Source organism: Acromyrmex echinatior, chromosome 7, assembly GCF_024713525.1.
Source record: "Acromyrmex echinatior isolate Ae372 chromosome 7, ASM2471352v2, whole genome shotgun sequence".
In the NCBI taxonomy this organism is placed as follows: Eukaryota; Metazoa; Arthropoda; class Insecta; order Hymenoptera; family Formicidae; genus Acromyrmex; species Acromyrmex echinatior.
In genome coordinates this window covers 4,461,862-4,484,626 of record NC_141858.1, presented here as the reverse complement: position 1 = coordinate 4,484,626, position 22,765 = coordinate 4,461,862, and the positions used below count along the sequence as shown (strand labels likewise).

The following is a 22,765-nucleotide window of genomic DNA, read 5'->3' as shown; positions in this document are numbered from 1 at the left end:
TGTAAAAATCTCATAGGCGAATGCAAAGGGAAGCCTTTATTCTCAAAAGAGCATAAAAGGCAAAACCGAGAAGCAATAACTCTCTTAGTTTTTCCGTCGCTCTTAGTTTTCCGCCTCTCATAGTTTTCCGCCTCTCTTAGTTTTCCGCCTCTCTTAGTTTTTCCACCGTTCTGAGTCAACGCATCGCTATCAGTGCACCGCCAAGGAGATGCTCCACCGCTAGAAAACCGCCGAGTGTGATTCGCAAAGAATATTTTTGGATTGAAGCGAAATACAACTAAACGCCGTATCACTTTAAAATTTCACGTCAGGGCTCTCGCTCTGACTCGCTCTCGAACATTATTGGTCCTTCGAGCCGGATTCGCCTTCGTCGAATTTATTGTTCGTTCGGGAACATTATCGCGTTCAGTGCGCGTATTATCCAGAGAATCAGAGAGAGAAGAATTCGCAAGTGAAATCATGAGTGACGAAATAACCGCCTTGCTGACCGCCCAGAGTGACATCCACGGTCGCATGGCCAGGTCAGTGACCAATTTGAAGAAAATGGGGATGGTCAACATCACCCTCCACGCTGTCGAAACCCGCTCAGCGCTTCTCGATCAGCTGTGGACGAAATTTGAAAAACAACACGAGCTTATTCGAGCACATTACAAGGAAGCCTTCGATCAGAGTGAGTACAACACGTCTCAATTTGCCGATTCCGCCGAAATCACGTACGTGCAGCAGCGCAGCATGCTGAACGATTACCGGACAAAGCTCAAGGCTGAGAAATCAAGTACAGCTCCTCCGAGTGAATCGGGAACCGATTGTTCTACCAAGTCGGCGCTGCCGCGTTTAAAAATCCGATCCGATAGTTTTCGGGCGCATTTGAAGACTGATCATCGTTCCGGGATATATTCTTGTCCATCGTTGGCAACAATCCGTCTATCTCAAACGTAGAGAGATTTCACCACTTAAAGCATTGCTTGGAAGGATCCGCGGAGGCGTTGATACGCCCGCTGGCCGTAACCGGAGACAATTATTCGCGCGCGTGGGCGCTGCTCTGCAAGCATTATGAGAATAAACGGGAGTTGTCGCGCTCCAATTTTTGCACGTTCACCTCAGTGCAGAAAATGAAAAGCGATACCGCCGAGGAACTTAGCCGCATCTACAACGCCGCGATCAGTGTCGTGAACGGCCAAGAAAGTATTGGGAGACCAATTGATTCACATGGATTCGACCTTTTGAATCACCTAGTCATCGAGCTTTTCGACCCGAAAACGCGTCTCGAGTGTGAATCGCACATGAGCGATTTCACGGACTTACCAAACCACGACACGTTGTTGGACTTCATTACAAGGAGAACGCTGATTCTCAAGGCCGCCAAAGGGTTACTAAGGTCCTTGGAGATCCACTGCGAACCGCGAAGTCGCACGTCATCAAACGAGTGGCCGACGCTCCCGGTTGCGTCCTGTGCAAAGATCGGCATAATGGTGTGCGAACAATTTAAGTCGAAATCTGCGCTCGAGCGAAAGTCCGTCGCCGAGACACATCGACTGTGCTACAATTGCCTCGGTTCGCACCCTGTCGCGAAATGTCAGTCAACGAAGACATGCTTCTCGTACAAGGCGAGACATCACACACTCTTGCACAAAGCGTACATCGCTGTGAAACCCGCCGACGCCAGTGTGTTGACCGCTGTGCGCCAAGACAACGAGTGCAAGGCCATCCTGCTTACTACCGTGAGAATCACCGTCGACGATCGTCACGAGGATCCACACCCGGTTAGAGTCCTGATCGATCAAGGATCGGAAGTGTCCTTGATCTCCGAGGCTCTAGTCTAGCGCTTGCGCCTGCCGCGATCTCGCGCGGCAATCTCAATCTTTGGCATCGGCGGCTCATCCTCGGGTTCCTGTCGCGGGAAGGTGTCTCTCAATCTCACCTTCAGGATCAATGGAGCTCGAGTCACCGCTGTTGCTTTTATCCTGCCACGTCTCTCGTTATATCAAGGAGTAGCCACGACATATAAGACTACATGGCCTCACATCGAAGGTCTCCAGCTAGCCGATCCGCAATTCTCGGCCGCCGATCCCATCGAGATGCTGTTCGGTGCGAAAGTGTGCTCCATCATTCTGTAAGAGGGCCTGCGAAAAGGCAATCCGCACACTCCCGTCGCTCAGCATATTCTGCTCGGATGGATTCTCTCGGGAGGCTGCGGCGAGAATCTCCCAGCGACTCCACACCGCTCTTTCCAGTGCACCGCCGATCACGAGCTGACCGCGCTCGTGCAACGTTTTTGGGAGCAAGAGAAGGAACCTTCCGCCTCAGTGTCCATCACGCCAGACGAGCAACGATGCGAGGAATTCTTTGCTTAGACGCATAGCCGCACCGCTGCAGGGAGGTACATTGTGCGACTGCCATTTGCCGCGCCGCCGGCAGCACTCGGCGACAGCCGCCAATCAGCCGAGCGACTGCTCGCCGCCATGGAGCGACGATGCGACTGCAATGCTCGATTCGGAAGTCTGTACCGTGCCTTTCTGAAGGAATACGAAGAGTTGCATCACATGGAGGCAGTGCCAAGGTCATCGGAATCTCAAGCCAGATGCTACCTGTCTCACCATGGAGTGCTCCGAGAATCGAGCTCGTCGACCAAACTCAGAGTGGTGTTCAAAGGATCTCAGAGTACAAGATCCGGTAAGTCACTGAACTCTCAGCTATTGATCGGCGTTAACTTGTTGCCATTGCTCGCCGATGTGCTAACCAGATGGCGATGGCACCGATACGCGATCGTGACGGACATCGAGAAAATGTACCGCCAAATCCTCGTAGCACCTGAAGACAGAGATTATAAACGTATTCTCTGGCGTCACTCACTCAACGATCCGGTTCGCGAGTACTGATTGAACACGGTGACATATGGTCTGTCGTGCGCGTCGTTTCTTGCTCCGTACTCTTCGCCAGCTCGCCGATGACGAAACGCGAGATTTCCGCGAGGTTCCGACGTATTGAAACACGACTGCTACGTCGACGATATTGTGACCGGAGCACACACTAGAGAAGAGGCGATCGCGAAGCAATCCGAGCTCCGTCAGCCGTGCATGGCGGGCGGGTTCCCGCTGAGAAAATGGGTAACCAATCATCCGGAAATTCTCGTCGGCATTCCGTCGGATCATTGTCTCGCGGATTCGCGGTCGTGGGAACACGAGGGTCATGCAACGCTGGGCTTGCAGTGGCACCCGGTGGACGATGCCTTCGCATTTTCAATTCAAGGCTGCACCATTGAGAGTTTCATCAAGAGGAAAGTTCTCTCGGAGACCGCGCGCTTGCTTGACCCGCTCGGGTGGTTGACACCAGTAGTGATTCGCGCAAAAATCTTGCTGCAATCAGCATGGTTGCAGAAGCTGGACTGGGACGCCCCGCTCCCGCAAGCAGACGCCCACCAGTGGAGCCGTTTCCTGAAGGAACTCCCAAGGCTGGAACAGCTCAGAATCAACCGCTGGTTGAACACAGGCGCCAAGGACGCTAAGATCGAACTGCACAGATTCGCCGACGCATCCGAACGAGGGTACACGGCCGTGGTGTACCTTCGTGTCATCAGCACTGACGAGATCAAAGTTCTCCTGCTGGCAGCAAAGAGTAAGGTCGCTCCGATCAAACCGGTGTCCTTGCCGCGCTGTGCGCCGCCGCCTTGCTCACAAAATTGGTCGCGCACGCACGTACCGTTTTAAGCCTGTCCACAGCTCCAGTCACTCTTTGGTCTGATTCGAAGGTCACACTCTATTGGATCCAGGGTCACGCCTCTCGATGGAAGACGTACGTGGCCAACCGCGTGTCCATAATCCAAGAAGCGCTTCCAGAAGGACAATGTTCCTGGGAAGGACAACCCTGCCGACTGCGCTTCTCGGGGAATAACACCAGGAGAGCTCATAGATCACTCGCTCTGGTGGTCAGGCCCCCCTTGGCTGCTCACGGATGACTCGACTTGACCTAACGCTCAGCTTGAAACTCCATCGGAGGAAGTATTCGAGCACCCACGCTCACACCATCACGTCAAGGGTGGTCACGGAGCCGGAGCTCCTTCTCCTCACTTCACCGGCTCCTGAGGGTCACAGCGTGGTGCTTGCGTTGGCGGCACCAACGAAGATCGCCAGCAACAAAAGAAAGTCTGGAGTCGACCTTGACATCCGATGAAATCGACGCGGCACTCGGATGATGGATCCGAGCAGTTCAGGCACTGCAGTATCCACGCGAGGTCACTGCCGCAGAGGATCAACGCCCGATGCCGCCTCGAAGCCAGTTGCGGACCTTGAGTCCGTTTATCGACAAGCAAGGAGTGCTGAGAGTCGGAGGTCGCCTAAAGCACGCTTTTCTCTCTCCGGACGAGCGGCATCCAACAATCATTCCGCCGCACTCACACCTCGCACGCCTCTTAATAATTTCATGTCACTGCCGAGCACTCCATGGAGGGGTGCAATTGATTCTAGGACTGCTGCGACTGCGGTACTGGATTCCTCGAGGACGAGCCACAACGAAACACTGGTTGCATCGGTGCGTCACTTGCATTAGATGGAGAGGGGTCACGCCACAGCCGCCGATGGGCAACCTCCCTCAAGGACGCGTAACTCCTGCACGTCCATTCCTCAGAACCGGTGTCGACTTCGCCGGGCCAATTTTCATCCGCACGAGCCGAGGGCGCGGGCACCGATCCCACAAGGCCTTTGTCGCAATTTTTGTGTGTCTCTGTTCCAAGGCCACGCATCTGGAGGTCGTGTCCGACTACACGACGGACGCTTTTCTGGCCGCGCTTCGTCGGTTCACATCAAGGAGAGGAATCTGCTCGGACATCTACTCCGACTGTGGCACGAACTTCGTGGGCGCCGACCCACAGATACGAGAGCTTGTTCGCAAATCTTCCACCAACGGCAGCCACATCGCGAATGCTGCGGCCACAGAGGGAATCCGGTGGCATTTTAACCCACCTTCCGCACCTCATTTCGGTGGCCTCTGGGAAGCAGCGGTGAAGTCAACGAAGTACCATCTTCGGAGAGTGATCGGCGACACCACGCTCACCTTTGAGGAGATGAGTACTCTTCTGGCTCAAGTAGAAGCTTGCCTGAACTCTCGGCCATTGCTGGCGTTGTCCGACGATCCCGACGACCTCTCAGCGCTCACGCCAGGACACCTGCTCATCGGAGCTCCGCTGCTAGCCATTCCAGAGAGGTCGCTCGCAGAGAAGGCAACGAGTTCTCTCTCTCGTTGACAGCATCTTCAGGCAATGCGTGACCACTTTTGGGAAAGGTGGTCGCGAGAGTACTTGCATTCTTTGACCTCACGCCCGAAGTGGTGCAAGGTCAGCGCCGCGCCTCAAATTGACTCATTATGCCTTATTGCTTCGGAGACATCACCGCCGAGTAAATGGCCTCTTGCTCGCATCACCAAGCTGCACCCAGGAGAGGACGGGGTGACCCGAGTGGCAACAGTCCGCACAGCGTCTTCCGAGCTCATCCGACCCAGTCAAATTAGTGATGCTGCCTGGACCTGCTGCCTCGCCAACTCTACACGCGGACTCGCAAGAACAGTAAACCGCACATTGTGAAGAACCGCGCGATCTTCGTCAATGTATTCGCGTCGGTTAAAGCGCCTGCAATCATTGTAATGCTCGCGTTTACTTTGTTTACTTTTCGCACTCTTCGAGGATGCGAATCTTCCTATTCTCCTTTTTGAAAATTGCATGTTTACCGTTCGATGCAATGTACTATCCAATGTACTATCCTGTTACATTTTCGCCGTTTCGTTTCTAAATTATTCTGACTACGTTCTATTTTCGCAACCATTGCGCAACCTACGCCTTGCAATCGCGATTGACGGCTAATTTACTTTGATCGATGTCGTAGCTAAATTACATGACCGCGTCTGCGTCATTGCATCTCCTGAATACCTTTTTCTTAATTTAAACTCAGAGCGCATCCGATCATGTGCACGCATAGGCTGCCGATACCGTGCACGGAACGCGCACACATCATCAGCCTGCGCCACCTGAAACGCCGCGATCTCCCAAGCAACCAGAACTCGCGACATCTGCATACTTGCCAAGAGTGATCATCAATTTCGTCACTGCGTGACAAGGCGGGCGGAATGTTCGAGATACGGTCAACATGTACATAATTTTCATATTTGGCATTTCGTGCGACATACGGATCGAAAGCTTCTAGAAGGATCTCAAGCGTTCTTAGAAGTTTCCAAAACATAAACTCGGCTATCACCTCGTCGATAAAGTCAAAAAAAAACAATAAGCTAAGCCGCACGTCGCACGTACGCAGATCTCAACCGCTATAACGGCGAACCAATTCGGATCGGTCGCAGCGCACGCGCGATCGCGTGACGCAAAACGCGTAATATGCGTTCATCCCAATCAAGAATCCAGATTTAACGGGCGCGCATGATAATAGCATGCCGCTTGGCCGTGGCGCTCGAAATCGCCAATCGCCACCCGACATAGAGGATCATCTCAAATTTTTCAATGTATAAAAATCTCATAGGCGAATGCAAAGGGAAGCCTTTGTTCTCAAAAGAGCATAAAAGGCAAAACCGAGAAGCAATAACTCTCTTAGTTTTTCCGCCGCTCTTAGTTTTCCGCCTCTCTTAGTTTTTCCGCCGCTCTTAGTTTTCCGCCGCTCTTAGTTTTCCGCCTCTCTTAGTTTTCCGCCTCTCTTAGTTTTTCCGCCGTTCTGAGTCAACGCATCGCTATCAGTACACCGCAAGGAGACGCTCCGCCGCTAGAAAACCGCCGTGTTTGATTCGCAAAGAAAACCGCCGAATATTCGCAAAGAATATTTTTGGATTGAAGCGAAATACAACTAAACGCCGTATCACTTTAAAATTTCACGTCAGCGCTCTCTCTCTGACTCGCTCTCGAACAATAGGGCTCATATATTCGTGAGAAAATTTATCCTAGCATTTCATGCTTAATATTGTAAGAAATAAGCGAAAAAAATATCAGAGCGCTTCGAGATTCGAACTGAGGCCTGGTCTCCTGTGCATAGATTTCCGTCCTGCCATTGACTCCTACACAGCCTTGACATGATAGTTTCTCTAATTGTGCTTATTTTCTCTAAATTTCTTACAATGTTAGAGCCCTATATAGGCTAAAGTAAAAAGGTTTGTCGAACTCATGCCCATTTAAGGTATAGTTAGGATAGTTTAACTTAAGTTCCCTAGTCACGGGTGCAGGTCTAGTTTGGATTCCATTTTATTTCCAAAATAGTTATACATTCTGTCAAAAAAGTACCGGGAATTGATCATTTAAAAAGCCCGCTTAAAGGAATTGTCAAAATTCTTTTTGTTGCTAAGTTGGCATAACTGTCCTCTATACTGACGCGGAGTTGGAGTGCCATCTGTCATTTAATGTGATTATAGTGCTCGATTTTATCAGTTCATCTCAAGTGTGTTTTACGATTTTTACAATGAATGAAAAGATCGAACAAAGAATTTGTCTCAAATTTTGTATTGCAAATGGAATTTCGTGTGCCGAATCGCTGAAGATGTTACAGAAAGCTTACGGTGAATCGACTTTATCAAAAACACGTGCATATGAATGGTACAGTGCATTGAAAAGCGGTCGAGATGTGGTGAAAGATTTGTCTCGCTCTGGTCGGCCATCAACATCTTCAACTGAAGTTAACATCGATAAAGTGAAGGAAATGGTGATTGAAAATCGTCATTTCAGTTTGAGAGAAATAATAAAGAATATTATCTGGGCGTTATGCGGCGTTTGAGAGAGCAAATTCGTCGAAAAAGGCCAGATTTGTGGAAAACAAACTCATGGATTTTGCACCATGATAACACACCATCTCACAAGGCTATCATTGTGAACGAATTTCTGACCAAAAACTAAACAAATATCATTGAACAATCACCGTATTCACCAGATATGGCTCCGGCTGACTTTTTTCTCTTTCCAAAACTCAAATTACCACTTCGAGACACTCGTTTTCAGTCGATAGAAGACATAAAAGAGAATTCGCGGCGAGAACTGAAGTCGATTCCGGAAAATGCGTTTAAAAAATGTTTTGATGATTGGATTATTCGTTGGCATAAATGTATTATTTCGAAAGGAGCCTACTTTGAAGGCGATACAATAAATTTAAATGAATAATAACTATTTTGTGTTTTATTGACCAATTCCCGATACTTTTTTGACAGAATGTACTTAAGTTTGCTCAGTTGCAACCCATAAGACTCAATTTAATCTCAAATTTTCTTTGATAATAATTAAATTTATAGGATATTCTATAACTATATCTTAAATGGGCTTGAATTTGACAAATCTTTATTTTGGATGCCTCAGTAACGCCCATATGGGGCCAATATTAAAGTATGGAGTTCCTCCGGATATATTTCTACACGGGAGAGGCAGTGCGAAAATGAAGCACCTACATTTTGTCAATTTTTTCCGAAGCAAAAGCGAGTATACATCTATAGGACTTTTTTCTTAGTTTATTGATCTCTTATGTTCCCGAAGTCTTGACAATTAAATTTCAAACTGTATATACGGCCCTTAAAAGAATTGATTTTATTCCTAATAAATACGATCAGTATAATACATGCGTACGTGTGAAGCTTATCAAGACGAATTATGAAACTGAATATCCTGAATATATCAGTATTGCATTAAAAGAGAGCAATAATATTAAGATATAAAAAATGTTCTATAATATTAGAAAATTCAATGCAATGCAACTTTTGTAAAAATTTGAAGTATATTTTAAACAGGAAGAGAAGACGTTTAAACAATAAAGGAAGTGAAACGAATTAGAATAGACAAATTATTTCCAACAAAGAAAAAAAAATGGTTGATGTAATTTAGAAAACAAAAACATAATTTAATGAAGGACAAAAAAAATATGTATTAACTACAAGAAGTGTAAAAGACACAAGATGATTTAAATATGAAAGATAATCAAATGTTACAAGAAACAATGGCGAGAAAAAATATTCCGATTTACCAACATGAAGCTCTGAAAAAAATATTATTACTAGAGCAAGTCAATAAGTTTTTAGAAAAACATAGTAAAATTTTTTTTTATTCATTCATTTTTATTTGTCAACATAGTCTCCTTTCAGTTCAATACACTTGATCCAATTATTCTCCAACTTTTTCAAGCCGTCCGAATAATATGATTTGTCCAACCCTTCAAAATAAGCCTCTGTTTCGGTGATGAGCTGCTCTCTGTTGATGAATCTCTTTCCTCCGAACCATTTCTTCAGGTTTGAAAACAAGAAATAGTCGCAGGGGATTAAATCTGGCGAATATGCTGGATGGGAAAGCAATTCGTAGCGGAATTCGTTGAATTTGGCCATCTGCTGGGCACATGTGCATTGTCTTGATGGAAGAGCACTTTTTTCTTCACTAAAAAGGGATGTTTTTTCTTTAAAATGTTGTTGAAACGGTCCAATAAAGCTGCGTAGTCATCGCCACTGATCGTTTGCTTTGACGGAAGGTAATCGATATGAATTATACCGTGTGCATCCCAAAAAACTCCTTCTCGGCCGACTTCACGGTCTTCGCCTTCTTCGGAGCTGGTTCACTCAATGAAATCCATTGTTTTGACTATTCCTTCGTCTCGGGTGTGAAGTAATGTATTCATATTTCTTCTAAAGTAATAAATCGACGCAGAAATTCATCTGGATTACGTTGAAACATCTCTAAACATTGTTTTGAAATCGTCACACGATCGCACTTATCCACAGTGAGCAAACGCGGCACTCATCTTGTCGATAACTTTTTCATACCCCATCGTGCAAAATTGAAATTACTGTGCCATGTGATATGCCTGTGGTCTCAACAAGCTCGCGCACTTTCACTCGTCGATCAGTCAGAATATATCGTGGACTTATCGATGATTTATAGCGCAGCAGCCTCAATTGGACGTCCCGAACAAAGTGCATCACATATGTACGATCATATTTAAATTCATTCACCCAATTGTATACAGTTGTAAACGCTGGTGCAGATGTGCATGAATGTGTATGAACATTATCCAACTCGGCTTTGATTTTTTTCGACGTTAAACCTTTCATATGTAGATGTTTGATCACTGCACGAAACTCGTTATTTTTATTTTGCAAAAAATATAAAGGTTGTTCTCTTTAATCGTCTATAGAAATGAAACTACGCGATGAATTTCGCTCAAAATTTGATAGTAATCAGTTGAAAGATGCTACTTGTCAAAAAGTAATGTGACATGATATTGCGAGTGCCCTCTGACAGATTTTTCAAGAACTTATTGACTTGCCCTCGTATCTTTATTGAAAAAGAATGCGAAAGACGTTATTCTGATAAATGAATTTTATTATGCTTACTTTTTCATATGAAATCTCCAAAAGATTACGATTTTATTTTATACAATAAAATATTATCTTCTCCAAGTACAATACACAAGTATAATTATTTTAATAAATATACTATTTGTAATAATTGATCTTTACAATAATGTGTGTATTAGGTGTATTATTTTGTTCAACACAGGAATATATAACGCAGTTATTAATATGCATAAATATCAATTAAATTTTTAAAGTTTACTTTTATTTCAGATATCTTGCATTGAATTATGCTAGATATGAAGCTGGATATAAGTCTCCATTTAAAACATAAATTCTCTGTTTTATATTGGAAATCTCTTTTTTAAAAGTACAAATTATTTTTTTATATAATTTTTGTGTTTTTAAAACAGAGAATTTGTATTTTGGTAATTATGCAGAATAGGAGCTTTTCCAAATTTCAACATTTTTCGGCTGCAATATTGATAATAATCTTTGTTATGACTTAAATAGTGATAATAAATCGGGGGAGTTCGAAAAATAAGAAACAAAAATTTTTTTTTTAAATGTTATATAGCGCATAAGGGCGTATGACTTTCATACGAAGCCACCCACTTCACCCCCTCTCCCCCCATGTTACTGAGCGCACGATTTTAGAATGTTAACATTATTATTCAGTATACAAATAGAAGTAGGGGAGACCGGGTCAGTAAACTATAAGAGAAGTAGAATAATCAAGGCTACATTATAAACAAATCGCGCGAGACATGCGTAAACGTGTCTGAATGCAGCGGCAACTGCCACTTAATCTGTTGTGAGATCTCGAGGCAGACGCGTCTGTGTTAGAAATTACGCTATAATTTTAAAAAATCGTACACGTAAGTGAATGTTTTTATTTTTAAAGTTTTTGTTCTACAATCGTATATAATTGTCTGAGATACTTGATTTCCATTTATCGTAAGTGTAGTTCTTACTTAATAAAGTCTAATAGATTTTTTTGTTTATCTTTCTTTGTTATTGTATAATGTTAATGTTTTTAAAAAATGAATAAGGGGTTAGTAAGTTAACCAATTAACCACAACACAGAGCTATATGATTAATTTAATGACGATTCTGATAGTATCTTTTAAAAAGTATTCTTAAAAAAAAAAAAATTTCTTGAAATGAAATCTTACTATAAAAGAATGAAAATATAATGAAAATGAGTGAAAATGTCACTTCTTGAAAAACAATGGCAATATTTCATTCCTCTAAAGAGATTTACCTAGGTGGTAAATGTTATAAGTTTGGTTCTCTCACGTCCAATCTCGATAAAACTAGACGCGTTTTTGTTCGAAATAAACGAATTTAACAAAAAAAAAAAACATTGTTCTGCCTTGCGAATCGAAATATTAATCGTTAAAGTTTGTTAAGTTAGAAAACCTGTTAATCGCTACGCCCTGGTAAAGACGTTGATAGAGAACAAAAATCTTATTATTTTAAATATGGTATGTAAATTCACACATTTGAATCAGATCTTATAGTATCTTATATATACTCTTGTACACATTTTTATAAAATCAATTAAAATATGATAGGATTCATATATGATCAATTATGATGCTCTCGCGAGGTCAACAATAGAAAATGATACAAACTTACAGAAAAACGATACATTGATAAAAATCCTATGGTTCTCAATCGTTCTCTATTAATTTTTTTTACCAGGACGATCTCACTCTGTTCCATAACTGTATTTTCACTCTCTTTGAATTTTCACTCAAAAGAATTTAGAGAGTATTCTTTTTTATTTTAAATGAATCTATAATGCAATAATTTTTGTAGTTTTAATGAATTTTAATAATAAAAATATGCAATAATAATTACATGCATAAGAATTTTTTCATGCATGAATATGTATAAATATATATAAACATATATAATAATAAATTATATATGTTTATGATCATTTATACATAACATGTATAAATATTCATAAATAATTGTCATAAAAACATATATAATTGTATATAAGATGTATCCATATATTTTCATATATCCTTCTTTCTTTTGTAAAATTACTTTTAAGTGTAATAGAAGTTGTAATAATAATATGAAAACATTAAGAATAATTAAAAGGATAATTTTGTGAATATACGAGGTCTGTCCCAAAAGTATCCGACCTGCATTTATATCTTCGCGCCAAAGTGTTCTAGCGACCTCTACCGGGCAGGCACGTCAACAGTAGGACCTTACGAACTTATCGGTTGGTCGCCGACACTAGTAGGATGTATAGTTCATACGCAGTGTGTATTTGTTACAGTATCTTTTTCACGTTCGTCGGATTTTTAAGTAGCTAAAAATGACCGAAACGACAATGCTCCAGCGCATGCATCAAACCTTGTGCAGCAGTATTTATCAAAACACAGTGTTGTACAGCTTCGCCAGCCTCCGTACAGTCCCGACGTAGCTCCCTGCGACTTTTGGCTATTTCCTCGATTGAAAATGCCGCTTAAAGGACACCGATTCGACGACAAGAAGACTGTTGAAACCAATGCGACGAATGCACTAAAGGCGATTCCAATAACTGACTTTCAAGACTGCTTTGGGAAGTAGAAGCATCGATATGAGCGTGTTGTTCAATCAAATGGGGACTACTTCGAAGGATGCCACCAACCGGATGACGAAGAATAAGCCAAGCGCCGAAAAATGGAGATAGGTCGGATACTTTTGGGACAGACCTCGTATATTCTTCAACTTCCTCCTGCTTTTTATCATGCTATTAGAATCGTAACAAAAATTGTTATCAACATTGCAGTCGAAAAATGTCGAAATTGGGAAAAATGCATTAATTATCTTTCTGCATAATTATCATCATTTGGAGTAGGCTGTGTAAAGGTAAACTTTACCTTCTTTTTTCTTCTTGCTTCTGCAGCCAATCAAACTTGAAATTTTGTCATACGAGAAATGTAATAGTACTCTAAGACGTAGAATCAGATATTATAGATACGAACAACATAATAAAATTAACAATAGAATAATAAAACTAACAATAGAATAAATTACTGATAATATCAAATATCACCTTTTCTATATATTCAGCAAGAATTAGGTAAAGTTACGAGAAAATCCTTCGCGAGGAGGTCGATTCTTTCTAGCAATATTGAATTTATTAAGATTTATTGTTGATGGCATCACTGAAATTTATCGGATTTACCAGCATATTCATTAGTTTCTCACTTTACATCAAAGCACGAATGGCAGAATAGAATGCAATACACCAGTGCTCGCAAAAATCTGCACATTTCGATTCCTACCGCCTACTGTCCCTCCACTATCGCTCGAGACGGTCTAGTTGCCGATCGCGCGCGCGATTATGACTCAGGAACGTGTGCCTTTACCAGAAATATACTGAGAGCACACCTTCCACCAAATTATTATTGAAATATACTTTTTATTAAATAATTTATTTCTCAATTTAAATAGATATTATTAAAGACATATAAGAGTAAAAAAATATTAATATATATAACTGAAGATGTTACATTAATAAAGTATAATAAGATTTAATTAAAATTTAAATGAACATATATATAGACATTACATGTTCTCCGGACGCGTCGAATGCGCGACCGGGCGGGGAGCCCTGCGCCGCCGCGCGCGGGGGGTGCGCCGCGAGACTTCCTCTCGCGGCGCCGAAGCATGAGGGGCGCCAAACTTCTGATTGGCGCCCCTCGAGGGGCTGGGGATCGCGGCGGGGGCCGTGATCCCTAACTCTCGCCTCCCAACACCAACCGGGGCGGCGGGCGCAGGGGGTGGTGTCCCCCCAGCGCCCGAATAAAGTCGAAGGTGCCAAGCACCGCCCGGGGTCACGTCGTCTCTCAGACGACGCCATAAAAATCCCCGGGCGGGAATAGAAGTCGGCAATAAGCCGACTGGCCTGAGGGACTCCCAGAAATATGCTGCACGCGTTCCTGGGAGTTCCTCATGCAAGGCCAGGTAAGGACACTCGGAGGGGTTTTAGTGGGTGCAAGCCCCACATAATCCCGGGCTCTCCCCCGAGGCTCGGGGTATGCGTCAGGCATTTCCCCTCCGTTATCAAAAAAAAAAAAAAAAGACATTACATGTTTCGGCTTTTTACTAAGCCCTCTTCATATGATCCTTTAACATTTAGTAGTTCCTTAAGTGTATCCATTTCTTCCTCGACAGTTTATAAATTAATTCATGATAAAACATTGAATGTTCGATGAGTTCCAAGAAAACGAAATATCCTTCTCAATCGATTTGCAAGTCGAATGTTTGAACTTTCTAAATATTGCATATGTTATAAGTCGAATGTTTGAACTTTCTAAATATTGCATATGTTACAATATGATATTATTTATAATATGATAGAAAGAAATTCATTTCAAATTTATTTCTCTTTACACACGAACACTTCAAATGTGATGGTCAAAAATTTAATAAAAAATATTGATAATATTTAGTCAAATATAATATCCTATTATTGTTGACTTAGTTATGCAAAAATTAAAAAAAACAGTTGTAAGTTTGTTTAGTCAAGTTCTTTTTTATATAGAATTCTTTTTTATTATAGATATGTGGATGATCTGCATATGTATCACGGTTATATCTAAAATGATATATTCTTTTGTTGGTTGTTTTAACTCTGTTCATCCTCGACTCCAATTTATTTTAGAAATTGAAGAAAACTCTCTCAACTTTCTTCGTGTTAAAATAATGAACAACTAAGTTTTGTGATTGGTACCAAAAACCAACTTTTTCGGATAAATTCATTAAACCTTCTTTTTAAACCATCCTATTTTTCAGAAAAGAGATATAATTTTCAATTTAGTTGACAGAATCTTATTACTTCCTAACAAAGAATTTCATTGGAAGAACATTACATCATAATCAATACTCTGTTATGATGATTATCCACTTAAGTTCATTTTTGATACTATTAATAAGAACTATAATAAACTTATTATACATATTGTAACTCTTTATACATATCGGTTATTGCGAGGAATATTGCTAAGGTCTCCATAGTCTAAAGGTTTAGGATGCTCACACGGAATGCAAGAGATCCGGTTCGACCTCTGGCCGAGGCAATATTTTTCGTAATATTGTTACAGTTTTTTACGATTAAATTTGGGGGTTATTAATATTTCAGATTGATTGCGTTAAAAGTTCGACAATCATATCGACACGCAATTATAATTTCTGAAATTAATTCATTTAAATGAATATATGCAATATATAATAGTTTAATATCTTTAGACCATAGTGGCGTTTCGTATTTAAAGTTAAAAATATTGAAGTTTTCTTCCATAAGTACTGACAAATTAAACAAGTATATTAAAGTTCAAAAAGATCGTAGTATACAATCAACAAAATGTAACATTGTCTACAAAATCGGTTGCAAAAAATGTGATGCATCTTACAGGTAGATAATTAAAAATAAGAATTGAATATCGCAAGCATATTAATTGGAACACGACTACCCGTTCTATGATAATTGAACAGGTTGCAGACGCAACACAATTTCGATTGGAATAATATCAAAGTTTTAGACGAAGAATTATATTACAATAGACGACTGATCTCAGAAATGATAAACATTAAAAAACAAGACAACAGTCTGAATCTTCAAACGATACGGAAAATCTTAATAAGGTATATATGTCTATTATAAATAAAGTTTCACTTTGTGTATAATGATGACATATTGCTCTATCGAAAATTCACATCAATAAGTATTGAGAAGTTATACTGATAACATGTCTTAGATCAGTCTTTTATAATGTCAGTTTTTTACAATTTTCAATTTTTAATTTTTAGACTGTTAATAATTTTACTTCACTCTTAATATTTCGTTGTTTAATACTCATAATTTATTCTACGAATATTTATATATATTTGAGTAAATGTTATCTACGTCTTTAATTGTTTAAATTTTTGACCATCACATTTGAGATGCTCGTGTATACAGCGAGTGTGTAAAAAGAGATAAATTTGAAATGAATTTCTTTCTATCATATTATAAATAATATCATATTATAACATATGCAATATTTAGAAAGTTCAAACATACGACTTGCAAATCAATTGAGAAGGATATTTTGTTTTCTTGGAAGGCATTATCAAACATTCAATGTTCTACCATGAACTAATTTGTAACTGTCGAGGAAGAAATGGATACACCTAAGGAACTGCTAAATGTTAAAGGATCATTTGAAGAGGGCTTAATAAAAAGCCAACATGTAATGTCTATACATATGTTCATTTAAATTTTAATTAAGTCTTATTGTACTTTATTAATGTAACATCTTCAGTTATTAATATTTTTTTACTTATATATCCTTTATTTCCTCTATTTAAATTGTGTAATTTAAGAGTTCTATTGATCTGTTTATTATAATTTATATTTTTGTTAACATAAAATTTTCTTTTTGTTAATTTATTTATTGTTCCTTAATGATACTTATATCTTAATGTAGTTTTCTAACATTTTCTTTTAATATCTTTATAAAAATCATTAATAAATATAATTTGAAATACAATTTGTGATATAAATAAAAAAAATGCAGAAAAAGAACTACTCAATGTATATTTTATATTATATATAATTTTATATTTTATACGTAATTTTATATATAGTTTTATATAATTATTTTTTTTGTACTTAATTGCAAATATTTTATATGCACGTATACGTATATTTTTAAAGTTTATGTTTATGGACATATATTTTATACACTTTTTTGCAAATATATATTTTACACTTTATGTAAATATTTTTTTGACAACATCTATTGACCAGATATATCACAACTATATCAATTAAAAGTAAATTAAGTTAATTGATATAGTTTTGAATCGTTTTGGATCATGGAAGTAGCAGTTCCCGTATGATTGCAGAGATTAAGCATCATTGGAGTAAGATCGGATGAGTGACCGCATAGGGAAGTAAGGAAATTAATTTGGGATAAAATGTTTTTTTTTACAATAATAATTTTGTCGTGTGTATTCCGGAATATGATGCAGACCAATAATACGTATTTTAGCAATAAAATTGAGTTAAGTAATTGTATATGTAGAATAAATAACACTTTAATTTTAAGAGTAACACTCAAGCTAGCTCTCAACTTGAGGATAACACTTAAATTCAACGTTTTAAATAATTCTAAATTGAGTGTACACTCAAATTTTGACAGTTTTTTTCATAAGGGAGTTCTTAATATTTTGAAAATAGTACCAATCATCCTCAGAAAAGAAAAAGCTCTGACAATAAAAGAGAGAAAGAAAGATAATATTTTTTATATATATTTAAACATACCACTGTTTGTCCGTGTTTGATAATAACGATGCTATTGTCATTTACTATTCTCTGACACCTATCTGATAACACATTGCACGTAGAAAAAATATAGTTGTCCTAGAATCTCATTCTATCGATTAGATCGTACTTGTATGAAAAAACAGCTTTGATTTGTTTTATCAAAAAAGAATCTTTCTTGTTATCGACGAGAGTCTTACAGAAATACTAATGATTTATCTAATTGTAAGAGTCTGTTTCGCAGATTCCTACTAAGAATGCGTGTGTAAACGTGTATATTTCGGGATTTCGTTGTACGTTGAGTGCGTGCTAGAGATAAGAGAGTACTTTTTTTAAGGATAAGCATCAACCGCAGTCTATCGTTAACAACAATTACCTGTCAACAATCTGACACATATGAATGGGTAAGTGCGAATGTATAAAAACGCAACATGCATATGTTTTATAGTCTATTCTGTTTTGCTATTCGTACTTTGACGCAAATGAGAAATTGATGAATACGCTGGTAAATTTCAATGACGCGGTCAACGATGATTCTTATAAAGTCAATTTCGCGCGGAAGTATCGATTTCCTTAGGAAGAATTTTTTTGTGACTACCTAATTCTTACTGAGTGTAAAAAAGTGATATTTATATATTTGTTTTATTATATGTTTTATATATATATATATATAATATATATATATATATTATATATATATATATATATATATATATATATATATAATATATATAAATAACATGGTGATCTACTTAAATTCCATCTGAAATATCTCGCTTATTTTTGATGATATAAAAAAATATTTCAAATAAAAGTGGAACGGTTTCAAAGACGACGTATTTTGTTTACGTTGTTTTTTTTCTAGGTGGAAGCGCCAAAAAGATATGAAAGTCACTTGTACTTTTTTAAATGAAATTGTATAATTTTTTTACACACTATGATTCTTTTAATTATTTTGCATATAAAAGTATTGAGGTAGAGATATCAAAAAACCAATAATTTACGAGATATTTTATACTTAAATAACATAAACATAACATATACATAAACTATTTTGATAATCGTACCTTAATATTTTTATGAACAGAATAATGAGATAAATCAATTGGTGGAAAGAAAACACATAGTTGCTTTAAAAAGAAAGATACGATTATCAAAAAATACTAATAGTTTATGAATTATTTACGTAACATTTTTATGTCAATATGTGCCACAATAAAGTATAAAATATCTCATAAACTATTGGTTTTTTGATATCTCTACCTTAATATTTTTGTATGCAAAATAATTAAAGAATATTGTGTAAAAAAATGATACAATTTCATTTAAAAAAGTGGAAATAACCTTCATATCTTTTTGATGCCTTTACTTAAAAAAAAAACAACGCGACCAAAATATGTTCCCCTCGAAACCGTTCCACTTATATATACGAGGTGTGGCTATTAAATAACGAGACTGACGCTGTAAAACATTTTATTTTGATTTCATACATATTTACTTATTATCACCTTCAATAAACACCCCTCCTCTATCCCTACAACGCTCCATGCGAATCTTCCATTGTTTGAAACTGCTGAAAGTCTTCTTCTGTCAGCTCCTTCAGGACGCGTACCACTTTCTCTTTCACAGCTTCAATGGACTCAAATCTTGTTCCTTTTAATTTTATGTTATTTTACTTTAATGTTATTATTCTTTCCAATACGTTTGGATCATTTTCAATGGCATTCAAAGTGTCAGTACAAAGATTTTTGCGAGCTTCTTGTTATTCAAACGTGAGAATTTTATGTACCATTTTGGCACACACTTTTTTCATGTTAAAATTGTTATGTAAAATTTGCCGTACACATTCTTTGTCAATTCCTACAGTTTCACCAATCGCACAAATACTTAACCGACGATTGGATCGAACTAGATTACCGATTGTTTCGATATTGTCATCTGTTTTTGACGTGTTTTTGACGTTTCTCGGCCGTCTTGGAAACGTTTAAACCACTCAAAAACACGTGCACGCGATAAACATTCATGGCCATACACTTCTTTTAATAAATTATAAGTTTCAGTAGCGGTTTTTCCAAGTTTCATGTGAAATTTCATAACAATTCGTTGCTCTATTGTTACACTTATCATTTTTCCGACGAAACAAAAAAACAATTTTAGTGCGAAAGAAGGCTACGGCTATACGGATTTGTTTACAGAAGCGAGAGGTACTGCATTCGAAAGAGAAGGCTTCACGCTAAACAGCTGTCGGTCGCTGGCGTTTAGCGCATGCGTACTTCTTCTATAATAGCGTCAGTCTCGTTATTTAATAGCCACACCTCGTATATATATATATATATATATATATATATATATAATATATATACTTGAAACATTTTTTTTATATCAACAAAAATAAGCGAGATATTTTAGATTTATTGGTCGATTTAAGTGAACCTCTGTATATACGCTACATTCTGCTTTAAAATTTTGTTTTAAATATCGAAATTATTTGAAAAATTTTAAATTAAGTTATTTTATGTGATCTTAGGAATTCATCAAATGCAACTCGTGAATCATTTTGAGAACACATTTACAAATATCATCAAGCCTTATGTCTAGAAAAACGCGCATCCAATGGAATAATTCTGATAAGCAACAAATGGCGAATAGAATGAATAGTAAGATAATATATTTGTTATTTCTTAATAATTTCAAGTTTTAATTGCAATTTATATTTTATTTCCTTTTTAGCATTAACTATTTTAACACACGGTACTTTTTTTGATACACGAAAAGTATAATAAACAAAAATATTAATATATCAAACTTTTCTTTAGATTATTAGTTAATTAACATTTATAAAAGATAAAGTTAAATTACTATAAAAAGATTAATAAATGCTACGTAATTACTACTACGTGAATTCATACGAATTAAAATTTATCATCATGATTCGCAGGATTTTAACGATTATGTATAAAGAAAGTTAATATACTGAATTTAATATATAACATTAATATGTTCTACTTGGGATTGTCGATTTGAATCAATAACGTAAAACAATACAATTCAATTTAAATGTGTAGACAAATCTATAGAAGTGGACACATACGACGTGAATTCCAACGGACCGAATAATAAGTCCGTAAATAGCGATCTATATCAAGCAGTGTTTCCAATTTATTACTTGAGCAAACTATCTGGTGTATTTCCAATGAGATTCATCGGACAAATATCTGGTAGATATCAAGGCAAATTGAGTGTTACCGATAGCATTTACAGGTAACAATAATCGATATACTTAATTTCTTTATTCATGAAAATATGTAGGGCAGAGTTGTCGAATACGTACCACTTATATTTTTTTTATGTTTTGCATTTGGCACTATTTCGTATGCAAATGAACATTAAAAAATATAATTTGGACGCTTATTATTACATGTTTAATTCTTCACCATACAAATTAATAACAAATTAATTTGTTACAAGTTTTGGCTAATATGTCAATCGGGGGAGACCACTCTGTTGACTTTGATATTGATATAGTGTATGTTGTCAAGATCATGACCCTGAGTCATAGTGGAACTAGAAAGGTGAAGCATTGCACATGATAGGGTAAGAATATGGCGAATTTCGATCAATTAAATGTTATGGCATTGCATAGCATTTTAAGATCATGTTGGTCATGATGGAATTACCTATGTATAACAAAAGTCGAAAATGGGCACGAGTTACTAACAGGCATGCCGCTAATTAAAAAAAAAATAGATTTATTCGATGAAATAAAAAAAATCATGTTTCAATTAAACAAATCATTAAATAAACAACTGACTCAACTTCCTAACCCCGATTTCAATGAAATTTTACAGAAATGTAGTACTAACTAAATGTAATCAAATCCATAAATACGGAGTTGCGGAAATTTTTATAAAAGACATCACCCAATTGTCCGGCACTGATTTAATTTTCCGTGAAGTATGTTGTTAAACACAAAAATCTAAGATATGTATTTTTTTATACGTGCGCTAACTCATTAAAGGATGAAATATCCCTATGAAAAAAAAGTACCATTTCTATTTCGAGCCGAGTTGGAAATATAAAAGATGGAAAAAAATAGATTTTTTAAATAAAAGCTGTTTCAAGAATACTTCAATGTTGTGAAGAAAAAAAATTTTTTGTGTTTAACAAAATACCCTTATTATCCACAATTTTCTTAAAGTTTCCAAATTTTATTTCACCAAATTGGAGATGATTTTTTTCTAAATTCAATCAATATATAATAAAGTTATATTACAACATATACACAACATATCATTTTCTAGAATTAATTATAAATGCTTCCGTATATGCTCTATCCGTGCTCATGTGCGTAAGTAATTATCATCGAAATAATATAGTACGTAAATCGATGAATAAAGAAATTGACTTAATTGATATTTCTTGTAAAGCATTATAGATTATAAAAAATATTAAAAATTATAATAGTTTTATTATTTCTCCTTAAAGTTAGTAAAACTTTTATTTTTTATTCAATTCTGTATATTATTTCCTTATAATATCTTAAAGTTATTCTCTTCAAGTCATTTTCGGTCTTATGCTTTAATATCTTATTAATTTGTTGTTTGCATAATAATTTCTAAATGTGCTTAAAAATAAAATATTTTTAAAGGTTTATGCAATAAATTTATATTTTATACCATTTACTTATTATCCTCATTACAATAATGATACTCAATGAAGAAATGTTTTAAACATACACTACTATATTATTGCAATCTTCGATATTATATGTTGAAATTTTATCAAAGCTAAATAATACTGAATTTTCAAATTTTTCTCTTTCGTTTAAACATTTTTAAGCTTCCAATATTTAAATAAATTGTGATATCGTGGGGATAACAACTGATTATGTATCAGAGATTGCAATTCTATTATATTATTTCGTTCACGCAAATTTATATTACTTTCCAATAGTAAAACAATATCTGAAAATCTTTTAGCAAAATTTTTCAAATTCTAAATCCATAAACATCTAATAGTTGTATTTTCCCTGTAATACCTTTCTGTTCAATCATAGTAGTAATATGTTTTCTTGGAGGTGTTAAATTTGAAATGATATTGAGACAATCCATGAATCGATACGAAGAACGCTATTAGAACCAA

The 22,765-nt window shown here is 37.4% G+C and overlaps 1 protein-coding gene and 1 long non-coding RNA gene across 3 annotated transcripts; both read left to right on the top strand.

The window, feature by feature from the left end:
* Positions 1-2,462: 2,462 nt before the first annotated feature.
* On the top strand, positions 2,463-2,879 carry LOC147909033 (uncharacterized). The gene has a single exon (XM_087408259.1). It carries the CDS (start codon positions 2,463-2,465, stop codon positions 2,877-2,879), a length of 417 nt encoding a protein of 138 aa, XP_087264385.1.
* Positions 2,880-14,636: 11,757 nt separating this feature from the next.
* Positions 14,637-21,696, top strand: LOC147909032 (uncharacterized). 2 transcript variants are annotated; one of them, XR_015545771.1, is made up of 3 exons: positions 14,637-18,128; positions 20,151-20,280; positions 20,689-21,696. It is a non-coding gene; the product is annotated as an uncharacterized LOC147909032 (long non-coding RNA). The 2 variants fall into 2 exon arrangements; XR_015545772.1 differs by lacking the exon at positions 14,637-18,128 and adding an exon at positions 18,138-18,237.
* The last annotated feature ends 1,069 nt before the right edge of the window (positions 21,697-22,765 follow it).